This window comes from Gracilinanus agilis, chromosome 2, assembly GCF_016433145.1.
Source record: "Gracilinanus agilis isolate LMUSP501 chromosome 2, AgileGrace, whole genome shotgun sequence".
In the NCBI taxonomy this organism is placed as follows: domain Eukaryota; kingdom Metazoa; phylum Chordata; class Mammalia; order Didelphimorphia; family Didelphidae; genus Gracilinanus; species Gracilinanus agilis.
Genome location: NC_058131.1, coordinates 354,725,454 through 354,747,096, shown reverse-complemented (window position 1 = coordinate 354,747,096; position 21,643 = coordinate 354,725,454). Strand labels below are relative to the sequence as shown.

General features: G+C 38.3%; 2 protein-coding genes across 4 annotated transcripts in view; one reads left to right on the top strand and one right to left on the bottom strand.

The window, feature by feature from the left end:
* Window positions 1–4,017, top strand: part of SIMC1 (SUMO interacting motifs containing 1) — a 36,180-nt gene extending 32,163 nt beyond the window's left edge. Inside the window, exon 10 of the mRNA XM_044664430.1 lies at window positions 2,645–4,017. Within this exon, the coding sequence (XP_044520365.1) occupies window positions 2,645–2,892 (248 nt within the window). The 3' untranslated portion in view covers window positions 2,893–4,017. The remainder of the gene's footprint in view (window positions 1–2,644) is intronic.
* A 378-nt stretch (window positions 4,018–4,395) lies between these two features.
* Window positions 4,396–21,643, bottom strand: part of KIAA1191 (KIAA1191 ortholog) — a 35,946-nt gene continuing 18,698 nt past the window's right edge. For all 3 annotated transcript variants that reach the window (XM_044664431.1, XM_044664432.1, XM_044664433.1), the window contains 3 exons: window positions 9,205–9,311; window positions 7,872–8,014; window positions 4,396–5,697 (listed from right to left, as the gene is read on the bottom strand). In XM_044664431.1, coding sequence (XP_044520366.1) covers window positions 5,492–5,697; window positions 7,872–8,014; window positions 9,205–9,311 — 456 coding nt within the window. In that variant the 3' untranslated portion in view covers window positions 4,396–5,491. The remainder of the gene's footprint in view (window positions 5,698–7,871; window positions 8,015–9,204; window positions 9,312–21,643) is intronic.

The following is a 21,643-nucleotide window of genomic DNA, read 5'->3' as shown; positions in this document are numbered from 1 at the left end:
TGGAAAAAACATTATGAATTGTGATTAAATGAAATGGATAACTTTCAGCTACAAGTAGGAAGTGAGGTTTCATGGGTCTTTAGTGTGCAAGCAAAGCGCATGGTAATGTATCTTTAATGTCATTTCCACTGATACCAGTTTTTGAAGTTGAACCATTGGACAGTGCCAAAGATTTGAGTTGTAAGAACTTTTCCTCCCTTGTTCTATGTCGTAACTGTGGCTGTAGCACCTAAAAAGGTAGTTACCAACTCACATACTTAATGTTGGCTCTAAAGTTTGAAAAAAATTGGTGGAAGGGCCTGCCCAATCCCAGGGCTATTGGGTTCAAAGCTGAGTTAACTTTGTATAGATTGCAAATGGAAGGATTCCCAAATGCTTGTTTGTAGAAAATATGGTGCTACTATCATTGAGCCCTCCTAAATGAGGTCCCTAAGTACTAGTGTAGCTTAAAAGGCCTTTGGCCTCTTAATCCCAAACTCTGTTTTCCAACATGTTTTACTGTTCTGCTCTATGCCCATCCCTTTGCCAGTGGCATCACTAAGCATTAAAAAGCGTGTTAGAGGGTCTTAAGTAGAATTTGCCTATCCCCACTTCACCAGGAAGAGTTTGAGACACTTGCCCTTACATACAGCTACACCCTTGTCTTTTTAGAATCAATACCATGTGTTGGTTCCAAGGCAGAAGGGCAGTAAGGGCTAGGCAATGGGGGTTGTGACTTGCCCAGGGTCACCCAGCTAGAGAAGTGTCTGAGGTCAGATTTGAACCCAAGACCACCTGTCTCTAGGCCTGGCTCTCTATCCACTGAGGCTCTCAGCAGTCCCCACCCTTATCTTCTGTTTATAGGTACAATGCTCTTTATCTTTGATCTAAGCAAGGTATGCAAAGAGCAAGAATAAATCTGGACCAAAGTTTTGACAATCAGCTCTCCCTCCCCAACTTGGCTTTGGTGCTTTATGGTATTCAGCACCCCGTTATTGAATTAATCTGAGGGAAATTACATTGTTTATGATGTCTTCTAAATTCTGTATCCAGTGATACACATATATTAAAAAATTTTTCCCTTGCTCATTTGAAGTGGGGAAAAGGAATAGAGAGGGGAGTCAAACCTGGGGAAAGGTCTTTAGTGTCAGTCTCAGCATTTAAATTTCCAGGTAATGGGGACCCATAAAATATGTAAGGGGAAACAACCAACCTTTTTGCTAATAGTGTCATATCTCTTGCCTTCCAGACATATCTCGACCTAGATGGCCAATAGATACTTAAAACTAAACATGGGGGTAGTATCTAGGTGGCTTAGTGATGAGAGCCAGTGGATAGAGGTCTTGGGTTCAAATGTGGCCTTCCTAGCTATGTGACTCTGGCCAAGTTACTTAACCCAAATTCCCTAGCCCTTACCACTCTTCTGCCTTAGTACTGCTACTAGAATCAATTCTAATATAGAAAATATGAGTTTAAAAAAACTAAACATGGCTAAAATGAAACTAATCTCCCCTCCCCTCTTCTCCATTGATTATAGGATGCGATATCATTCTCCCAGTCCCTCAGGCTCACCACCAAGGAGTCATCCTGGGTTCTTCCTCATTCTCCACCACCCCTGTCCCCTAATGCCCATATCCATCCAAGTCTACTGCCTAGGCCTGTTGTTTCCACCTTTGCAACATTTCTTGAATAATCTCTTGTCCCTTCTCTTTGACACCTCTCTTTAATATTGGCCCTCATGCTTGGACTATTCCAATAGCCTACTGATGAGTCTGCCTGCCTGGTCTTTCCCCCCTCCAGCCCATTCTAAAGCATGTTTGACCCCACCCCCACCCCCATCCCACTCAATAAATTGCTTTGGCTCCTTTCCATCTCCAGGACCAAATACAAAATCATCTGGCATTCAAAGCCCTTTATAACTACCTTCACAATCTTTGTACTCATTGGTTGATCCAGTGACACTGGCCACCAGGCTCTTCAATGAACTAGATACTATCTTTGGGAATTTTCTCTGGCTGTCCCCCATGTCTAGAATCTTCTCTTCCCACATCCACTCTTTCCCAGGCTTTAAGTCTCAACTAAAATCTTTTGCAGGAAGCCTTTCCCATCCTCTTAATTCTGGTACCTCATGAGCTCTTTAAGGTCAGGAGCTGTCTTTTATCACATTTTGTATCTCTAATATTTAGCACAGTGCACATTAGGCCCTTACTGAACATTTGCTAAAGGCAGAGAGACAGTATTTCCCCTAGACCACCTGAGATGTCATACTTTTATTACAGTGTTCACCTATATGGTGCTAGGTAGAGAAGTGCATGTTGTGAATGATCCTGAACTATGCCCTTATGAAATCCCAGTGATACAAATGCTTTCAAGAGAAGGCAGATGAAGTTTTGGTGAGAACTTCTACATTCTTCTTAATTTCTGGTGGTCTGAAGAACCAGGCAGACTAGGCCAAGCTAAGCAACATATATCTTCAGCAAATTACTCTGCTTCTGAGGCCTTAGTTTTTGGATCAGAAATGTTGCCCAGTGATGGGCTTAAGGCTAATTCCAATTCTAAAACAAATGATCCAGCTTCCTTTATCCTCTCTTAAGATGAGGCCATATTTTAGAAATTTAAAGGCCATCAGAAATTGTTGAAACACTGAATTTATTTCTCTTTCCAGAACACTTGAGGACCTCGGTAATTGAAAGGAAGGATCTGCTTATCAAAAGGACTAGGCCCCTCCTACAGGAGGGCGATGATATCACTTCCCTGGATGTTGAAGTAAAATTTGAGGCTTTCCAAGTACGACTAGCAGAAGAGCTTGGTGAGCCTCTAGTACCCCAGCTCCAAGAAAAGGTATTCCTGCTCAAACTGCTACTCCTTTGTGCAACCAACAGGAACTCCATGCTTGAAAATGGGCTCCAGTAGGGTAATGGCTGAGACCTGCCAATGTGACTGTTACTTACCTTTAGTGGCTTTTGCAAAAAAGGCAGTTAGTATGTTACTGAAACCAATACTGTCCACTTTCTTAATGTTAATAACTTCATGACCCTTTATAGAAAATTCACTTTACAGTGAATTCATGATAGACACCCCCCAAATGTGACTTTAATATGCAAATTATATTTTGTAATAAATTATTTCTCATGTTTGGAAGGAATCTTTTTAAGGAACCTTACTATGCTAAAGCTTTCTTAGCACTAATCCTGCTAGTTGGTTTCTTAGGGATGAAAATCCTCTTCCCTGCCTCCTGCCATTCATACCTCCCCCTAGATTTGCTCCCTCATGTGACTTCAAACAAGTCATTCTCTCCAGGCCTTTTTTTTTCCTATAAATTGAGTGGAATAAATGATCTGAGCAGTACTTTGCAACTCTAAAATATACAATCCCCTTAATAAATTTTGCTTCATCTTTACTGCTAGTCTTAAACAATATGTATTACCATTACTAAGACTGAAAAGAAGGAAAAGGCACAATAAAGTGAGGTGTGAGCTCTAGATTATTAGAGTCAGAGGATTGTGATTGGCATAGCTCTTGAAAGCTATATGCCAATAAAATATGAACTGCCAGGTCCTACCTAGGATGAAAGCATCCAAGTTTGGGCCTCATCATTAAATTGTCTACCAACTGAAGCTACATAATCATGAAGTAGGATACCTCTCATGAAAACCAGTCACGAAGGTTTAAGAATCTCTTAGATCTTAACTCAGATCCTCCACAGGCACAAATGGGTGGGAGTAAAATGACCAAGTTCTTCTAGATTCCGGCCTCCTTTAATTCCATGATCTAGGATGTGTTCTATCTGTATAGCTTCCAAACCTTTCCAGGCTATAGGTGACCATTTTCTTAAGTTGAAATGCACCTTCACCTTTCTCCCCCCTGCCAAAAGTTTTTCCCTTGTCCACCTTTAGTGCTGAGCTTCATCAGATTTGGCTAAGTTATTGTACTTATATCCTTTATACTTACCCCCTTTAATGTATGTAGCAGTCCATCTCCAGACCCCAGGAGTGGCAGCTACAGGCCAAAGAACCACAGAAAATAAAAGATTTAAACCCAAGACTATGGGCCAGTTATTTCTTAAATAAGAGGGGCTGGATCAAGCTTAAGGTGCTCCAATGTACATCCTAAGTTCCCCACTATTCTCTGGCACAAAGAAATTATGAAGTAAAATGGATTACAATCTTCCCTTATTACTACCCTCTTTTCCTCTTTCAAAAACCTACAATCCATAAGATTTTATTCTCAAATCATGGTCAGCACATAAATAAGGAGTACTACATACACATGAAATACAAGGGCCTGAGCCTTCTTAGGTACTATATTTCTTCCCTCAGAAACATCATTTTAGGGAACACTCAAAAAAAAAAAAAAAAAAAAAGCAGGAGTAGGAGAAAATGATAGCATGCTTCCAGAAATGAGAGCACTTAGATATAAAAGAGTAATAAAATTATTACTTCAAACACATGGGGGGTGGGGGTGGCAGGGAGAACACACACAACAGTTAAAGGGATGATATCATCGTTTTGGGGTTGTTTGGTTTTTTTTTTTTTTTTTTAAGTTCTCAAGTTGAAAAGCTTTTATTTCCTCATACTTTTCTACCAAGAAAGGATTCAGGCCAATACTAAGTGAGGGTAAAAGTCACAAGATGATTTATCTCAGATCACTGAAGAACTATACTGAGCTTACTTCAGTTCAAGTTTTTAAAACTCTTAACAGCACAAAACATTGCACAGAATCTCCGTTAATAACAGAATCAGTTGGTAGTCTGTGTGAGCTTATTGCCAAAGTGAACAATGACCACTTTTTTTACTAGAAGCAGCAAAGATTTCACCATTCCAGTCACAAACCACAATGTATGAGGGTTCCAAAAAGAAAAGCCCACTTTGGTAGGAGGCAGGGTAGACCAGATCTCCTCCTACTTCAAGCCTATAACCAAAGGACTAATGATACCTTTTAAATATCTTTGACATAAAAGTTAGTGTCAGAGTCTCCATTTCCAATGGGCATTCCCCATTAGAGACCAGGACACAAGGCTCCTGAATTGCTGCTTTGATTCTAGACCAGCTTTGATTTTCTAAGAAGCATACACAGCATCTAAGCTGGAAAATGGGAATATTACTTATCAAGGAAAAGAAACACCAAACAAATATATTTACCTTGGATAAATATGCAGAACAAAAGTCTACCAGATTTTAATTATTCCTCTTATCCCTTGCAATCTAGTTCTAAAGATCTGTAGTTGGGTGTGGTTGACTGTGCTGTGAGAAGTTTATTCAGATCAATTTTGGGTCTTTACAAAATAGGTCTTCTAGTATTAGAAAGAGTCAAGCTTTGCCACAAATAATTAAAGAAACAATCACTACCTCCCCAGGAATACTATCTTCATCAGCAGAATTGTAAATGGATGACATCTTTCCTATGTCAAGTGCAAAGTGGATGGGAAGAAGGAAAAGTCTGCCTACAATATCCTCTCTCTACATAACTGGGTCAACAGGAAATGCAACTTTGCTCATATGAAAAGGGAGCTTTAGAACCCTGTGGGAGTCAACACATTCATGTCTCTTGGTTTGAGGTTATGGACACGTGGAGCTGGTTTCTTTCCTTCCATTACTGGAAGGTCCATCTTAGGTGGCTTGAAGGCCGCTGGGTCTTCTGCAATTCTAGTAGCCTGAGCACGAATGAGCTCCACTGGTAATGGTTTCTGAGTACCTCTGTAGGTCTGGATACTGAAACCTGAGTGAAGAAAGTAAAGCTACTAAGACAGAGTGTTTCCATTTTGGGAGTTGGATTCTAAGACAAAAGCAACTTATAGTAGGCAACAAAGCTACATATACAATTTCACAAGTTTAATTCAGGAAACTTAGAAACCATCCTGGAAAGCCGAGGAGAAGCTCAGAGCTGAAAGGGAGATCATTTATACAGCATGGTGAAAAATCTCCTACACCACCTTAGAACTTAGAAAAAGAAGAAGGGGCACCAACATAAGGAAGTAGCCTTTTTTCCCCCCTCAGCACTGTCCCTTTATGACTATATTTATATAGGAAGTAACATCCTAGGCCAGTGATGGCAAAACTAGGCATGGGTGTCAAAGATGGCACATAGAACATTCTCTGTGGGCGTACAGCCACCCCACCCCCACCCCAGGCTCATTACTAGAAAGGCAGAGAAGCCTTGGGCGTAACTGCTCTCCTTCCCCTCTCCTTCTCCTCTCCCTCTTTTTTTTTTCTTTTTCATATCACCCAACCCTCTGCCCAGCAGCCCAATGGTAGCACTTTCTCAAAAAAAAAAAAAAAAAAAAAAAGGGGGGGAGGGGGGAGGTGTGCATGCACCTGGCACTCCATCTCTAAACAGTTCACCACTGTCCTAGGCATTATTTCCTACCTACTTCCCATTTGTTAAAGGATACATATACCACCAAACCCACCCCTATTTAGGAAGCATTTTAACATTCTTATAATAACCCTGAAATCAGGAGAGGTGGGGAATTCCCCAATTGACTAAGAGCAAGGAATGATCTGCCCAAGGCCATAACTAAATGTTACAGGTCAGAACAGAAGACTATATTCCCAACTCAAATTCTACTGCCCCTCCCCCTGGCATACTGGTTAGTGGAAAGAGCATTGTCTTTGGGAGTCAAGAGACCTGAGCAGAGAAGCCTTGACTAACATTAGCTCTAAGACTATGGGTCAAGTTATTTTATCTCTGGTTCTCAATTTACTCAGCTATAAAATGGGAATGCTATTTATACTAATACAATACTGTAATGAGCAAATCATACTATAAAAACCTACAACCCCAAAAGAAATTAGTGTCTTTATAAGCAATTGACATCTACCTCTTTATAACGCCTGTCAAGGTAAGCAATAACAGTAGTATCCTAGGATTTAAAGGTTGCTGAGTGACTTAGTGCATACAGTGTTTGGCCAGTAGTCAATAGGTCCTAAATTCAAACCTGGCCTCAGAAACTTACTAGCACAGGGCAGCTGGATGGCCAGGCCTAAAGACAAGAGATCCTAGGTTCAAATCTGGCCTCAGACAATTCCTAGCTGCGTGACCCTGGGCAAGTCACTTAACCCCTATTACCTAGCCCTTACTGCTCTTCTGCCTTAGGTTCTAAGGCAGTAGGTAAGGGTTTAAAAAAAAAAAAAATGAAACTTACTAGCTATTGACTCTAGACAAATCACAAACTCTGCTTCAGTTTCAGCACCCACTTTTAAAGATCTGTGAGGATCAAATGAGACTACAAAGTGCTTAACACAGTGCCTGACAACACTATAAAGTTTGTGCCCTTCCCCTTTCAAAAACAAAATTGTTTCAAAACAAATTTACATAATTCAACTACCCTCCCTTCTCTACCACTCCCAACAATATCTGGACCTGTTTTAAACAATCTAAAATCCCTGGAACCTAGAATTCAAGTACATTTAGCTATACTAGTAAACAAAGAGATCTGTTTATACTAGTAAACAAAGAGAAACATCTGCCATGTTTCCTGGGGGGGCGTCCTCCATCCATCCATTTCAACATTTTGTGTTTGAGATGCAGTGCCATGTAGTAAAGGCCTGAGAATCCTAGCTCTGCTACTACTACTTGTGCAGTCTCAGCTAAGGGACACTACCAGCCTCGGTTTCCCAATACATAAAATAAGAAGGATTAGATTATCTCTAAAAAATTTCCTTCCAATCCTTAATTCTATGGCCCTTTGGTCTTCAGCAATCCCATCAAATACTGTACATAAAATGCTTTGCAAACTAGTTAATGTTACTGCCAATACTGAGAGACATTAAGCACTATTGGAATAGGAACCATGGAGAGAGCCAGTCCAAACCCTTAGCTATGTATGTAGGCTTCCTTTTTCTTAATCCAAAACAACTCTTTTAACAAGTGACTTCCCCTCAACACAATACCTGAATCAGATTTCTGAAGGGTTCTTGGTCCAAAAAGGCTCCATTTTTCAGATGAGGGTTTGTCTCTATCGCCATTTCCAGAGTCCATACTGCTGATTTCTAGGCCCGGTAAAGAATTAGAAGATCCATGAGCAAACCAACCTCTGGAAGTAAAAGGAACAAGCAAAAAATCCATAAAGCACACAAGAACCACTACATAAAAACCTCTAAAATCATTCCTTTAGTGACCAATAACATCAAAAGAAAAATTCCCAAGTGAAGAATCAGAATTGGAATATGGAAATCATGGCTCACTGCCACCTTTCAATCACATGGGTACCCTTAATATCCATTCTTATGAATCCTTATGGGGTCCAAATCATCAGGTAATAAGCCTCCCTATATTTACCTATTCTAACAGACATTATGTTCCATCAAGGTCTAACAACTTGGTAGCCTAACTAATAACAGCTTATGATTTCTGGCACAATCCAGATACAAATGAAGCATCAAGAGATATATGATCAGTATGTAACCAAACTCCACCAGAAGTTAATCAAGTATGCCATTTCAGTATTCCTGTAACACTAATTCCCCTGATAACAATCTATTATATACTGGGTTTTCAAAATATCTAATTAAAACCTTAAGCATATGTCTGAACACACATTCTTTTATCATAATGCTTCACATCTACAGTTCCAAATGTATAAGGAGTACATGTACGTGTGTGTATGTACACATATTTTTATATATGTGTGCATGCATATGTATATATAGCAGCTACATGGCACAATGGATAATGCCAGGTCTGAAGTCAGGAACAGACTCCTCTTCTTGAGTTCAAATTTGGCCTCAGACACTTAGTAGCTATGTGAGAAGGAAATGACAAACCAGTCCAATATTTTTGCCAAGAAAATCTCAAATGGGGTCATAAAAGAGTAGTATACAACTGAACAACAATAGGTGGAATATGTAAACCCAATGCTAAGTTAAAAAAACATGACCCATCTTGTCAAATGAGGTAGATTTAGATGTCAGCTAGATGGCATAGTGGAATGAGTGGATTGAGTGCTGGATTTGTAGTATTCAGGAAGATGAGTAGATGAATATACATTTATAAATAAAGCTATTACAAACTTCCTCATCTCAGGAATGGAATAAAAAGCACCAACTTCAGAGTTGTCAAGAAGGTCCATCAGATAATGTATAAATGTTTTATAAACTTCCAAGTGCTATATAAATAAATAACCACTATGGTTTTTAGCAAGCTCCAAAGAGTTCAAATTTAGACTAATTCTACTTCTGAAAGCTTTGGTGATATTTTGTGGGAAAAGGTCCTAGGGAATCATACCTGGGCTTTTGCCTGGGAGAAGAATGGGGTGTGCCACTTGGAGTGGACTGGGCTGAAACGGTCAATCTATCATCTTTTGTTATTTCTCCATTTTGCAACTTCAATTTCTGTTTGAAAGAGAGGAGGAAAAAGCATTAGAAAAAAACAAGACTGAGGGGAATTTACACCTACTTAAAAAGCTTATTAGAGAGGTATAAGCTAATACTTGGTTCAAGTTCACATGGGGGGTATTGGAAGAGAATTTCCCTCTCCATCAATGTCATTTTGTTTTATATCACCTCTCAGTGACTTGAAGGTCAAAGACCACTGAGATGTGCAGATATAGACAGGCCCTCAGAGAAAAGAAGTTAGAGAACCCAAGAACCAAGAACAGTGTTAGGATAGGATTAACTCTCCCCTTGGCTATTTTAAGCTAATCAAATCAAGAATTTAAAATACTCCTACTTGACACTAAGTAAGAGAGTTGCAAGTCACTTACTAGAATAACCTCATACCTCCAAAGGTGACTGGCCCCTCCCTTGGGCAGTGCTAGGCAAATCGAAGACTGTGATTGGTTCCCAAAAAATGAGGGAGCAACAGGAAGTGACATACTGCTTTAAAAAGGCCAGCTAGTGGTAGAAATAATCAACAACTTTAGCAAAGTTGCAGGATACAAAATAAAGGCACATAAATCATCAGCATTTCTATATATTTCCAGCACATTAGAGCAGCAAGAAGTAGAAAGAGAAAACCATTTAAAATCACCCTAGACAATATAAAATACTTGGGAATCTATCTACCAAAACAAACACAGCAATTATATGAAAACAACTACAAAACACTTTCCAAACAAAACTGGATCTCAACAATTGGAAAGCCATTCATGGGTAGGACGAGCTAACATAATAAAAATGAACATTCTACCCAAATTAATTTACCTATTTAAGTGCCATACCTATCAAATTACCAAAAAACTTCTTTACTGAATTAGGAAAAACTATAACAAATTTCATTTGGAATAACAAAAGATCAAGAATATCAAGGGAAATGATGAAAAAAAATGTGAAGGAAGGGGGCCTAGCAGTACCAGATATTAAACTATACTATAAAGCAGCAGTCATCAAAACAATATGGTACTGGCTAAGAGACAGAGAGGAGGATCAGTGGAATAGACTTGGGGTAAATGACATCAGCAAGACAGTGTACGATAAACCCAAAGAGCCCAACTTTTGGGACATGAAATCACTATTTGACAAAAACTGCTGGGAAATTTGGAAAACAATATGGGAGAGATTAGGTTTAGATCAACATCTCACACCCTACACCAAGATAAATTCAGAATGGGTGAATGACTTCAATATAAAGAGGGAAACTATAAACAAGTTAAGTGAGCACAGAATAGTATACTTGTCAGATCTGTAGGAAAGGAAAGACTTTAAAACCAAGGAAGAGTTAGAGAAAATTACAAAATGTAAATTAAATGGTTTTGATTATACTAAACTAAAAAGTTTTTGTACAAACAAAAACAATGTAGTCAAAATCAGAAGGGAAACAACAAATTGGGAAAAAATCTTTATAACGAAAAACTCTGACAGGGGTCTAATTACTCAAATATACAAGGAGTTAAAGCAATTGTATAAAAAATCAAGCCATTCCCCAATTGATAAATGGGCAAGAGACATGAATAGGCAATTTTCAGGTAAAGAAATCAAAAGTATCAATAAGCACATGAGAAAGTGTTCCAAATCTCTAATAATTAGAGAAATGCAAATCAAAACAACTCTGAGGTATGTCCTTCAATTGGGGAATGGCTGAACAAACTGTGGTATATGCGGGTGATGGAATACTATTGTGCTAAAAGGAATAATAAACTGGAGGAGTTCCAGGCGAACTGGAGAGACCTCCGGGAACTGATGCAGAGCGAAAGGAGCAGAGCCAGAAGAACATTGTACACAGAGACTGATATGCTATGGTAAAATGAAATGTAATGGACTTCTGTACCAGCAGCAATACAATGACACAAGACAGCTATGAGGGATTTATGGTAAAGAACGCTACCCACATTCAGAGGAAGATCTGCAGGAGAGGAAACATAGAAGATAAACAATTGCTTGAACACATGGGTTGAGGCAGACATGATTGGGGATGTGGACTCGAAACAACCACACCAATGCAACTAACAACAATATGGAAATAGGCCCTGAACAAGGACACACATGACAACCAGTGGAAATATGCGTCGGCCATGGGTGGGGGGGAGAGCGGGGGGTGAAGGGGAAAGTAGGGGCATGAAGCATGTAAACAGGTTAAAAATGAATATTAATAAATGTTTAAAAAAAAAAAAGGTCAGCTAGAAGATTCAATCATTCACTTTGCATGGGTGAGCTGGACTGGGGGAGGAGACTCTTTCCTTGGATCCTGTGGTGGTGAGCTGAGTGATTCCTTCCTTGGTTCTTTTGTGAGGAGACCCTCTCTGCTCATTGGCATTTCAGTGGGACACTCCCTTCATCGTGAGTTCTGAGATTCTTGGTGGTCTTAGCCTCATGTGCTTCTTCAGCATCTCCTGGCTCTTTGGATTTCAGCTTCCTAATTAGGACTATTCTGATGAGATTTGCTTTCAGATTCTCATTTGCAGTCTGGACACATTAGGATTAAACTTAGGGTATTTGTAGCTAGGCAATACTTTCTGTCTCTTTATCTACATTTTTCCATTTTCACTCTTTCCACCTCTTAGTAAATAAAGCTAAGTCATTTTTACTTAAGCGGTAATATTTTTAAATTGGTGACCACAATATTACTCTAGAACAGGAGTCGGCAACCTTTTTGGCCATGACAGCCATAAACCCGTGCGGAAGGAGAATGGAGGTGGAAGGTACTGGAATATCGGGTGGGGGCTGAAGGGCCCCCTGGGGCACATCCTGGGGCTCTGCCCGGACTGGCAGTTCAGGAAGTGGAGCCAGATATGACTTAAGAGCCATACGTTGCCAACCCCTGCTCTAGAACTTTCATATTAGCATAAAAACTTAAATTTAAATTCCTACAACAGGAAACTGATTCCACAGGCACTGCCCACCTAGGCAGCCGGGACAAATTAAGAAAGTAAGGTTGGTTCCTGAGATGTGCCCTGTGAAAGTTAGTGGGTGTAGAAAAGAGCTATTAAGGTCAGATCAGGAGCCTTTGGTTCAAGGGTCTTCTGGCTGGAGCTTAGATCCTGAAGGAACTCTTGTCAGTGATGATCTTCAATCCATCATTGCGGCCAATAGAGTAGTAAGCTAAGTTACTCTCTACCTCTCTCTTACCTTTCTCTCCCTTTACTACTGCTACTTTAATATAATAAAGTTATTAAAGCTGCTAGCAGCCTCATAATTTAATTTTAATTATTACAGGGGGATTATGGGCTGGAATAAAACCCATCTTTCTTTGCTTAATCTTCCCCTCCTACTCAACTTAAGTTAATGGAGTAAGAGCAAAAATTCTGAACTGCAAAGCAAAGAACCAAGGTTGCATTCCATAGGACCCTAGGATTCAGAAGTGACAAGAGTTTTAAGATCTTCAAATCCAAATGCATGAAGAAATTAAGGTTCTGAGAAGTGAAATGATCTACCAAGAGTCACAAAGACAATAAGGCCAGAAGCAAAATTCAACTCCCAGTCTGACTCCAAATCCATTGTTTTTTATGCTATATATTCTGATTGAATCTCTACTTCCTTATCCATAAAACAGGCATCTTAATCCTTGTATGGTACCTATGTCTAGGATTTTGTAAAGAACTGATTTGTAATGAAATGATACAAAATGAAGTAAGCAGAGCCAAGAAAATGATATACATAGTCAATACAATATTAACAGAAAGAGCAACCTCAATCAAACAAAATGAATGTTGCAAAGTTTTGAATGTTGCAAAGTTACAAAGTACAAGAGTGGCCCCAAAGAAGAGACATGAGAAGACAAACTTTCTCTACTCCTTTTGCAGAGATGACACATCCTTGAGTGTCCAATACTGTACATAAGGTCTGGTTCTCCCCGCAACCCCTACCCCAAGGTATTAATCAGTTTTGCAGATTTTTTTTCCCTCTTTCTATTTTAACTACCAGAATTTCCCCAAGCACCCCTCCCTCGTGCCCTATCTTAGCCCATCTCATAAAAATTGTTTTAAAAAAAGGAAGTGGGGAAACACCAGAATAACCAATTAATAATTGGTTAATAATTAATTAATGATTTCTGATGAGAAATGACTGAAAATATATGTAATGTAGGTGTAGCTAGGTAGCTCAGGGGATAGAAAGCCAGGCCTAGAGATTTGAAGGTCCTGGATTTAAATCTGACTTCAGACACTTCCTAGTTGTGACCCTAGGCAAGTCACTTAACTTCAAACTGTCTAGTCCTTGTTGCTCTTCTGCCTTGGGACCAATACCTAATTTTAAGACAGAAGGTAAGGGTTTTTTTTTTAAATAAATTTTAAAAGAAATACATATAATGTTCTATAGTATTTGCAAAGAAAAGGTAGAGATAGCTTTTTAATCTCTACAGAGAAAAGAAGTAGTGTCTTCTCATCTTGTCCCCTTTTTTTTTAATCTTAGTTAGATGGCATGGCCCTCTGGGAGAAGAATGGGACGGATATAGTGGGAAATTTAGGCACTTTAAAACAAAATATGTCAATAATTTTTTAAAATGTACTTAAAACAAAAATCATTTTGTAGTCTTTAACAGAAATGAGGGTTATCATTAAATATTCCAGTCAATCTAGTCATTCTTTGCAAAGGCAAAGGCAATATTTACAAAAAATATTAACAAAAAATGATGTTTTAAAATCTTATTAAAAAATCTGGTACTGTCACAGAAGCAATTATCCAAAATCCAGGTGCAAATAGCAAGTTTCTCACTGTTGTTACATATAATTTACTGAAATAGTTGGAATAGAAAGTATGATTAATACAGGCAGCTATCAAAACAGAACACTTGACACTGATATAAAGTAGCAAAGACATCCTACGGATGAAAGCATCTGTGAGAAGTACCCAATTAACTTGAAGAGAACCAGATGAAAAGTATCAAGGGCAGGGTAGGATAATCTAGAATAAAGGTTCAGATTTACACACACAATTTAGGAGATTTGAGTAAAAATGTATACAATTCAAATAGGAAAGTATTTTTAAAAAAAGAAAATAAGCTAAGCCCAAGTGAAAAGGATTCTGAGAATATATTTCCCAGGAACATAATATTAAGAAAACAGGATTGCAAAAGGCAACATAGTATATTTTTTAAAAAGTCCTAGACTTGAAGTCATGAAGTGTGAGATGAAGTCCTTATAAATTGTTTGAATTTAGGAAAATTCACTTTCAATTTCCTCTAAGATGAGAATAATGTTTGCACGACCTGTCTCACAAGGTTATTTCAAAGAAACAGTTTTATAAATTTGAAAAGTGAGAGCTAAAAATGAGAGTTTCCCCACCTCCTGTGCCCCTCCCCCACCCCCAGGCTAAGGCTTCCTGACCAATTCATTTATGTACAATAATGTTGCTGAATGGTAGGGGATATTCCTCTTAGGCATGTGTTTAATTCTTCAGAATGAAAAAACACAAAAAATTTTGCTTATAACCAGTCACAATGAAATAAGAGACTACCAACTACCATGTACAGTATATGCACACCATTAATGAATGGTAATGGAACCAAAAGAAACAATGAGAAATTCTGAGAAAGATGGCAAGTTGTATGATATGACAAAACAGAACTCATACAGAATCAATCAGAACAGAAAATAATGTATGTGATTACAACAATATAAACAAAAACAATCAAATAAAGCTTTGAATGCTATGTTCAAGGAAGAGGTGAGAATACCTAGCTCTAGAATACTGCTTAAGTTGTCAAAAGTTGTGGATGTGTAGCTGAATTTTTAAATCTTTCTTAAAAGGGAAGACTCACTGAATATATTTTAAGATGTAAATATAACAAAATCAAGCAAAGGCACCTATTTCTAATTCACTATACAGTAGCAATGGCACTAGATTTGGAGTTGAAGCAGCTATGTTCAGAGTCTAGCTCTACTTACTACATATATAACCCTAACCAAGTTCCTTAACCTCTCCAGGTGCCCATTCCCATATCTTTTTGTAAAATAAGGGAGTTGGTATGCATGATCTCCAAGGTCCCTTCTAGTTCTAGATCCTTTGCATTTTCAGAATAAAATGTTACTTTAAGTGCTGTCATGATGAAATAACTCTTTGCTCCTAGCAGTAATTAAATATTATTACTTTATGAGTAACAGATTACACAACTATGAAGGGGCATTTGTAGGTAACAAAGTGCTATATATGAGAAGGGAAGTAAACAGACATAACAGCTGATCTTGGGACCAAGGTGAAGGAGTGAAATGTTTGACTGCATGCCAAGGTGCCAGCTCACATAGTCCTACAAACTGGCTAAGAACTAAAGCACCAATTAATGTTGTAAGAAGGTAACTTGTCATAATGGATAAAAAGCTGTCCTCAAAAGCCAAAAAGGCCATGGTTCCCATGTCACCTGACACATGCTGGCTATATGACCCTGGATCAATCACTTAAGGCACTGGACAATCCTCTGTAAAGTTGCAAAGAACTGTCTGAATAGTAGTTTTAGCAGAAGCTTCCTATATCTATAAAATAACAAACAAACAAAAAATTGGGGGGGGGGGGGAGGGAAGGAGGAGATAAGTTCAATTATGTAACTTAGGAAAACCTGTGTGATTTATTACATGTAATTTGATAAAAAATAAAAATATGAATATAAAAAAAATTTTACGCTGTTGAAGCCAGAACTTCACTAAGTACCCAAAGTACTAGCTTTGAAATTAGATTTAAAAAAAGTTGGTTTAGGAGCAGAGGACACCACCATTTGATTTTTCACTGCATGTCTATTATGGACTTAAAAGTATTTAGTACAAAAGATTCCGTGACAACAGTTTTGCTCAATGAGCTTCAGTACCCAGCATGTCATAAAATAGGGAAATAAATGTTCACCAAAGATGTGCACTATTGTCATAGAGGATATCCTGCATAAAGTCCACAAAGAAGTATAGGTGTCCTTCTACATCATGGGGGTTAGGGCCTGGCACCCCTGCCATATGGAGAATCTGCATAAAAATTTTTTGGTTCTCCCTTCATAACCAGAAAACAAGTCTGAAATTTTCCATTTTTTCTTTTGTGGGGTGTTTATAGTAAAAGTTGTATATGTTTATGGTATTAAAACATCAAATTTATGTATATTTGATATCATGCATATATTTTATGCATTTCTGAGTTTCTAAACTTTCTTTGTGTGATGTGCTGGCCTTTGCCTGTCATCTATAGCTTCCACAAAGCCCCACAAAAAATTCCCATTTAATTTCACCCACAATATATAAAAACTACAATAGGGAGAGTCAAAATGTAGAAGGGATACCTATATTTAATATAGACTGTTACAATGCCTCAACAAGATCCATGGTCAAAGACAACCCTAACAATCCAGATAGTAAAAAATGCAATTGCACATTGCCTAGCAAGGAGATGATCAGTCCATTAGTGGATAGATGGATAAATAGGTATATGTGTGCATTGTTATATTGAAACTCTGGGAGCAGAGAGTCTCACCCTTGATTGACGGGTGAGGACCATTGGATCTTAGAATGTTCCCAGGGGCCGTGAGGACAGGGGAGAAAGCGGTTGGCCCAGGGGGATATAAAATACCCTGGCAGACCTGGCAGTTCCTTTCCTTCCCTTGGACTTGAGATCTGTGGATCCTGGTCTTTGGGGATTGGTGACTTGCTTGGATCAACCTTGCAAGATCCTCCTGACTTGTACCTGACTAGCATTGTCAGTCTGTACCCAGACCATCACTCTTCTGATTCTACTGCCCTAGATATTAGGAAATCAAATCATCTGTAGTTATCTAGGTTTCCCAAGGCCCAGGAGGGATCCTGGAAGTGGGCAGGAGAAGAAGTGGGTGGAAAGGGGTGGATACCTGAAGCCTGTTTAGGCATAACATCTAACAGAAAGAAGAAGAAGCTGAAAGACATCAAGCAACAGCTTGCTTACTTTGGTTTGGCTTTGGCCAGGCTGAGCCAGAGGAGCTAACTATCCTGAAGCAATTACCTGCCTACAGCTCTGAGGGTTTATTATCATCAAATTAGTTAGGGTTTCCCAATTCCTCTATCCATTCCCAATACCCCTCTTTGCTAAATATAGATAAAGCCTTTCAAGTACCATCCTAGAGTGGTTATTTCATAGCTTCTCTGGGAAAGGAGATAAACTGTTTTCAAAGCTAATAGAGCCCAATATCTATTATCAATCAACCCCAGGTAAGACCTGAAGGGATACCATCCATTGACCTGAAGGATCCTGCCTGGGCACTGTTATAAAGGAAGGAGGTGTCACATCATCTAGCTAGAGGCAAGCCTCAGTTGATTTTGCCCTACCCACCTATCTGGACTCCACTGCTGTCACACAATTACCAGTTTAGTTTACCCTCCCTCTATCAATCTACATCTTTGATTTTTATAACAGCATGCATGCCCCCACACACATATATTCTGCAGATGAACTTATAAAAGATTAGGCTAGTTTTCACTTTACAAATAAAATAATAGAGGGGGAGCCAAGATGGCAGAGAAAAGGCAGAGACTATGAACTCTCCCAAATTCCCCTCCAAACAACTTCAAATGAATTCTGGAGTGGCAGAACCCAAAAAGGGACAAAGTGAAACATTTTTTCAGCCCAAGACAACTCAAAGACAGCCCAAGAGCTCAGGAAGAAAGAACACCAGAGTGAGAATAGAACAGAGTCCAACATTGACAATGCTCCCAGCAAACCAGCAGCAGGCCTTGGGGGTACCTGAATCAGCAGCAGCGGCTTCCAGAGCTCTCAGCCCAAGGATGCTAAGAGGGTCATACAACTGGTCAGAAGGAAATTCAAGAGATCCCTCTGCTGGCACTAGGTACAGGATTATGTTGCACAGTTCTGAGTTACAATCTCAGGGTAATAAGAAACACTAGGACACCAGAATTTGCAGTGGCAATGGAGCAGGAACCCTGGTACTTATGGTACTCACAGACTAGAGCACAGGCCAAGAGAGTAATAACCAGAACTCTCCTCCTTAGATCATACCACCCTGGAAGAACTAAACACTTGCAGATCACTCCCCAGAACCAGTTCTAAAAAAAAAAAAAGGCTGAAAAAATTAACAAACCAAAAACAACCTGACCATATGAAGTTATTATGGTGACAGGAAATATCTAAAGCAAATTCAGAAGAAAATAAAATCAAAATTGAAACATCTAAAATCTCAGGAAAAATGTGAATTGGTCTCAAACTTAAAAAGGAATAGCACCAAAAGGATTTTAAAAATCAAATAAGAGAGGTGGAGGAAAAATTGGGAAAATAAGAATGATGCAAGAAAAATCATAATACAGCTTGGTAAAGGAGGCACCAAAAAATACTGAAAAAAATCATGCCTTAAAAATAGAATAGGCCAAATGGTAAAAGAGGCACGAAAACCCATTGAAAACAATTACGTCATAAAAAGCAGAATTGGCCAGATGGAAAAAGATATACAAAAATTCACTGAAGAGAAATAAAAAACCTTCAATGACTGCAAGCTGCTCCCTACCACAAAAGCATCTTAAACATATTGTCCTGCTGCTGCTGTAACTGGAAATCATGAAATACACAATGGTCTTTAAAGAAGCAAAATTAAGAGGAAAATAATGCTATCAATAATATTTGTGCTTGAGAAGTGCCATAAATAACATCTAGGACATTTGACCAAAAAAAAAGTGGTCCTGACAGAGAGATGATTAACTTCATATGCATTAGGAGATATAACTTTTCAGACATGGCCAATATGGAAATGTTGACTTGTTTGGAATATGCACATCTTTTTTCATTATACCCACAGTATTAACAAAGATGAGAAAAGAGAAAAAAATAAATGTTTTGAAAATCAGGAGAAAAAATAATTTTTAAAAAAGTGATAATTCATAATTCATGCATCTCTAAAAAAATCTAATGGAAACTTTGCAATGCACTGGGCAGTCAACAAGCATTTATTATTCTTAAATTATATATTTTTTAAAATCTACCTTCACTCCTACCCCCGCTAAGAAATATTTATACTGTGTGTGTATGTATGTGTGTATGTATACATACACAATATGTATACAGAATACAATACATAGTCAAGCAAAATAAATTTCTACATTGGCCATATCCAAAAAGAAAAGTGTCTCAAACTGCAATGAGTCCTGATAGGAAGTGAATTTCAGCAGGAATTCTCTAAAATTGTGATTGGTCCTTGTGTTGATCAGAATCCCTAATTCTGAGTTGTCTTTATAAAACTTTATATATTGCTATACAAAAGGTTTCTGAGTCTGTTTACTTCACTCTGCATCATTCTCAAGTTTTTCTGAAACAGTATCCTTTGTAATTTCTTACAGCAAAGCAGTATTTCATTACATTCATATACCATAATTTTTCTTCACTCTACTGTTCTCATTTCATTTATAAAAGAATTTTCTAGCCTTTTTATTTTAAATTCTTCCTTAATCTGTTCCAGGCTATTTTGGTTTGGGCCTTATATATTTGACAAGAGAAGCAAGTTAGAGCTGTGTGGCTCTGATCCAAGGAAGAGAGCAGAGTCTCAATTCTGATCTCCAGCTCAGTTTAAATATGTCCTCTATGTAAAGTCCTGTGCTGGTACTTGGGACACAAAGATAGAAAAAGATAGTCTCCTTGTCTTTAATGGTTTTTAATTCCCCTAGAACGTAATACAGCTCATGCATATATACATAAATATGAGTAATCTGAGGAAGGAGAGCCCATTACCAAGGGTTAATAAGAAGCTTTATGCAAAAGATGGAACCTGAGCCTTAAAAACAAAACAAAAAAAAAAAGCAAGCTAAGAATTGAGTTTAATAGGAGTAAGAAAAAATGCATTATAGGCATCAGGGAAAGGCTATGCAAAGGCAAAGAGGTATGGGATCAAAAAACATAAGAAGGAAGAAGGGAATAACAGAAGGGCATATGGCCTCCATATCAGCTAAGAGTCCAGATATTTATAACTAAATATTACAAGACAAAACAAAATTAATCAAAACCTAATAAGGCAGAGGACTCTATGGATGATGAGAAAGAAAAATTTCAGAGTTCTGATAGGGTTTAAGTAGTACAATTATGGGAGAAAATGAGATTTAATATAGGATTACCATTGTAAATGGATGAATAAAAATAAAAGTGTAAATCACAGAACCTGAGGAGGCTGAGGGTCCTGGGAAATAGGTTCTTTGAGGGAATGTTCCCAAGTCTACTAAAATCCAAAAGTGAGAAGGTTTAATTTTGAGTAGAGAAAAGATTGCTTGTTAGTCATATAGAAAGGATGACTAGAACCAGGTTCAAAACTTGAGATAACTGCAATTAGGAATGGGATATAATGACATTAATGGATGAAATAACCTAAAGGAATAGAAACTGAAGTGATTGTTGGTGATTAAGATATGATCTTAAGGGGCAGTGAGGAATGATGGGTGTTTCTCCTCTCCTAAAATGTTAAGAATGAGAGAAACTATAGCTAGTAGAATAATGCAATATTTTCTGTAAAAAGTAAGGCTGAATAAGAGACAATGTCACCAGCTCTATATCTGAAGCCCTGCAAGCTTCATTAGATGTGCCTCTCTGTAATACTCTATCACTACATTTAAAATCCTGGAGTCATCTCTACAACCCAATGAGAGATTAGAACAGGATTAATGCCCCCTGAATAGTCATAATGTAAACTGGAAAATATTTCTAATTTTTAAGTAGATGAGTTAGAATGATTATAGTGAAGTATATTGGGCATATTTATCTGTATGTAGCTCTAAATTAATTTCTCCCCTATATAGGTCACACTCAATGATAAAAAAAGTTCTCTAGCTTCTGCTCTAGACAATCTAGACAATGCAAGGACAGCCTTCTTTGCTTAACTGCTGCCATTCTGCCTGGCAGTCTGATGGCATTTCAGGGCTTGATGGACAAGAGTCAAATATCAGAATATATTTGTGCAGGGTAGGTAAGTGGCTCAGTGGATTGAGTCAGGCCTAGAGACCTTCAAATCTGGCCTCAGACAGTTCTTAGTATGTGACCCTGGTCAAGTCACTTAACTCCCATTACGTAGTCCTTACTGCTCTTCTGCCTTGGGACCCATATACAGTATTGAAAGACAGAAAGTAAGGGTTAAAAAAAAAAGAATACATTTATAGTGAGAAGATCAGGCAAGTAACGAGTTGTTATTTGAGCCCTTTTATTCCTAGACAAGACTTGCTTAGAGGCCTTCCTGCTCAAACATGAGAGAAATAAATTTTTTTTTTACAAAGATCTGACATTATTTCTTTTTCCAAAAGATAATTTTTCATTTTCTTTGGTCCCACTCCCACTGTGCCATCAAATCTGGAGTCACCAATGTGCTC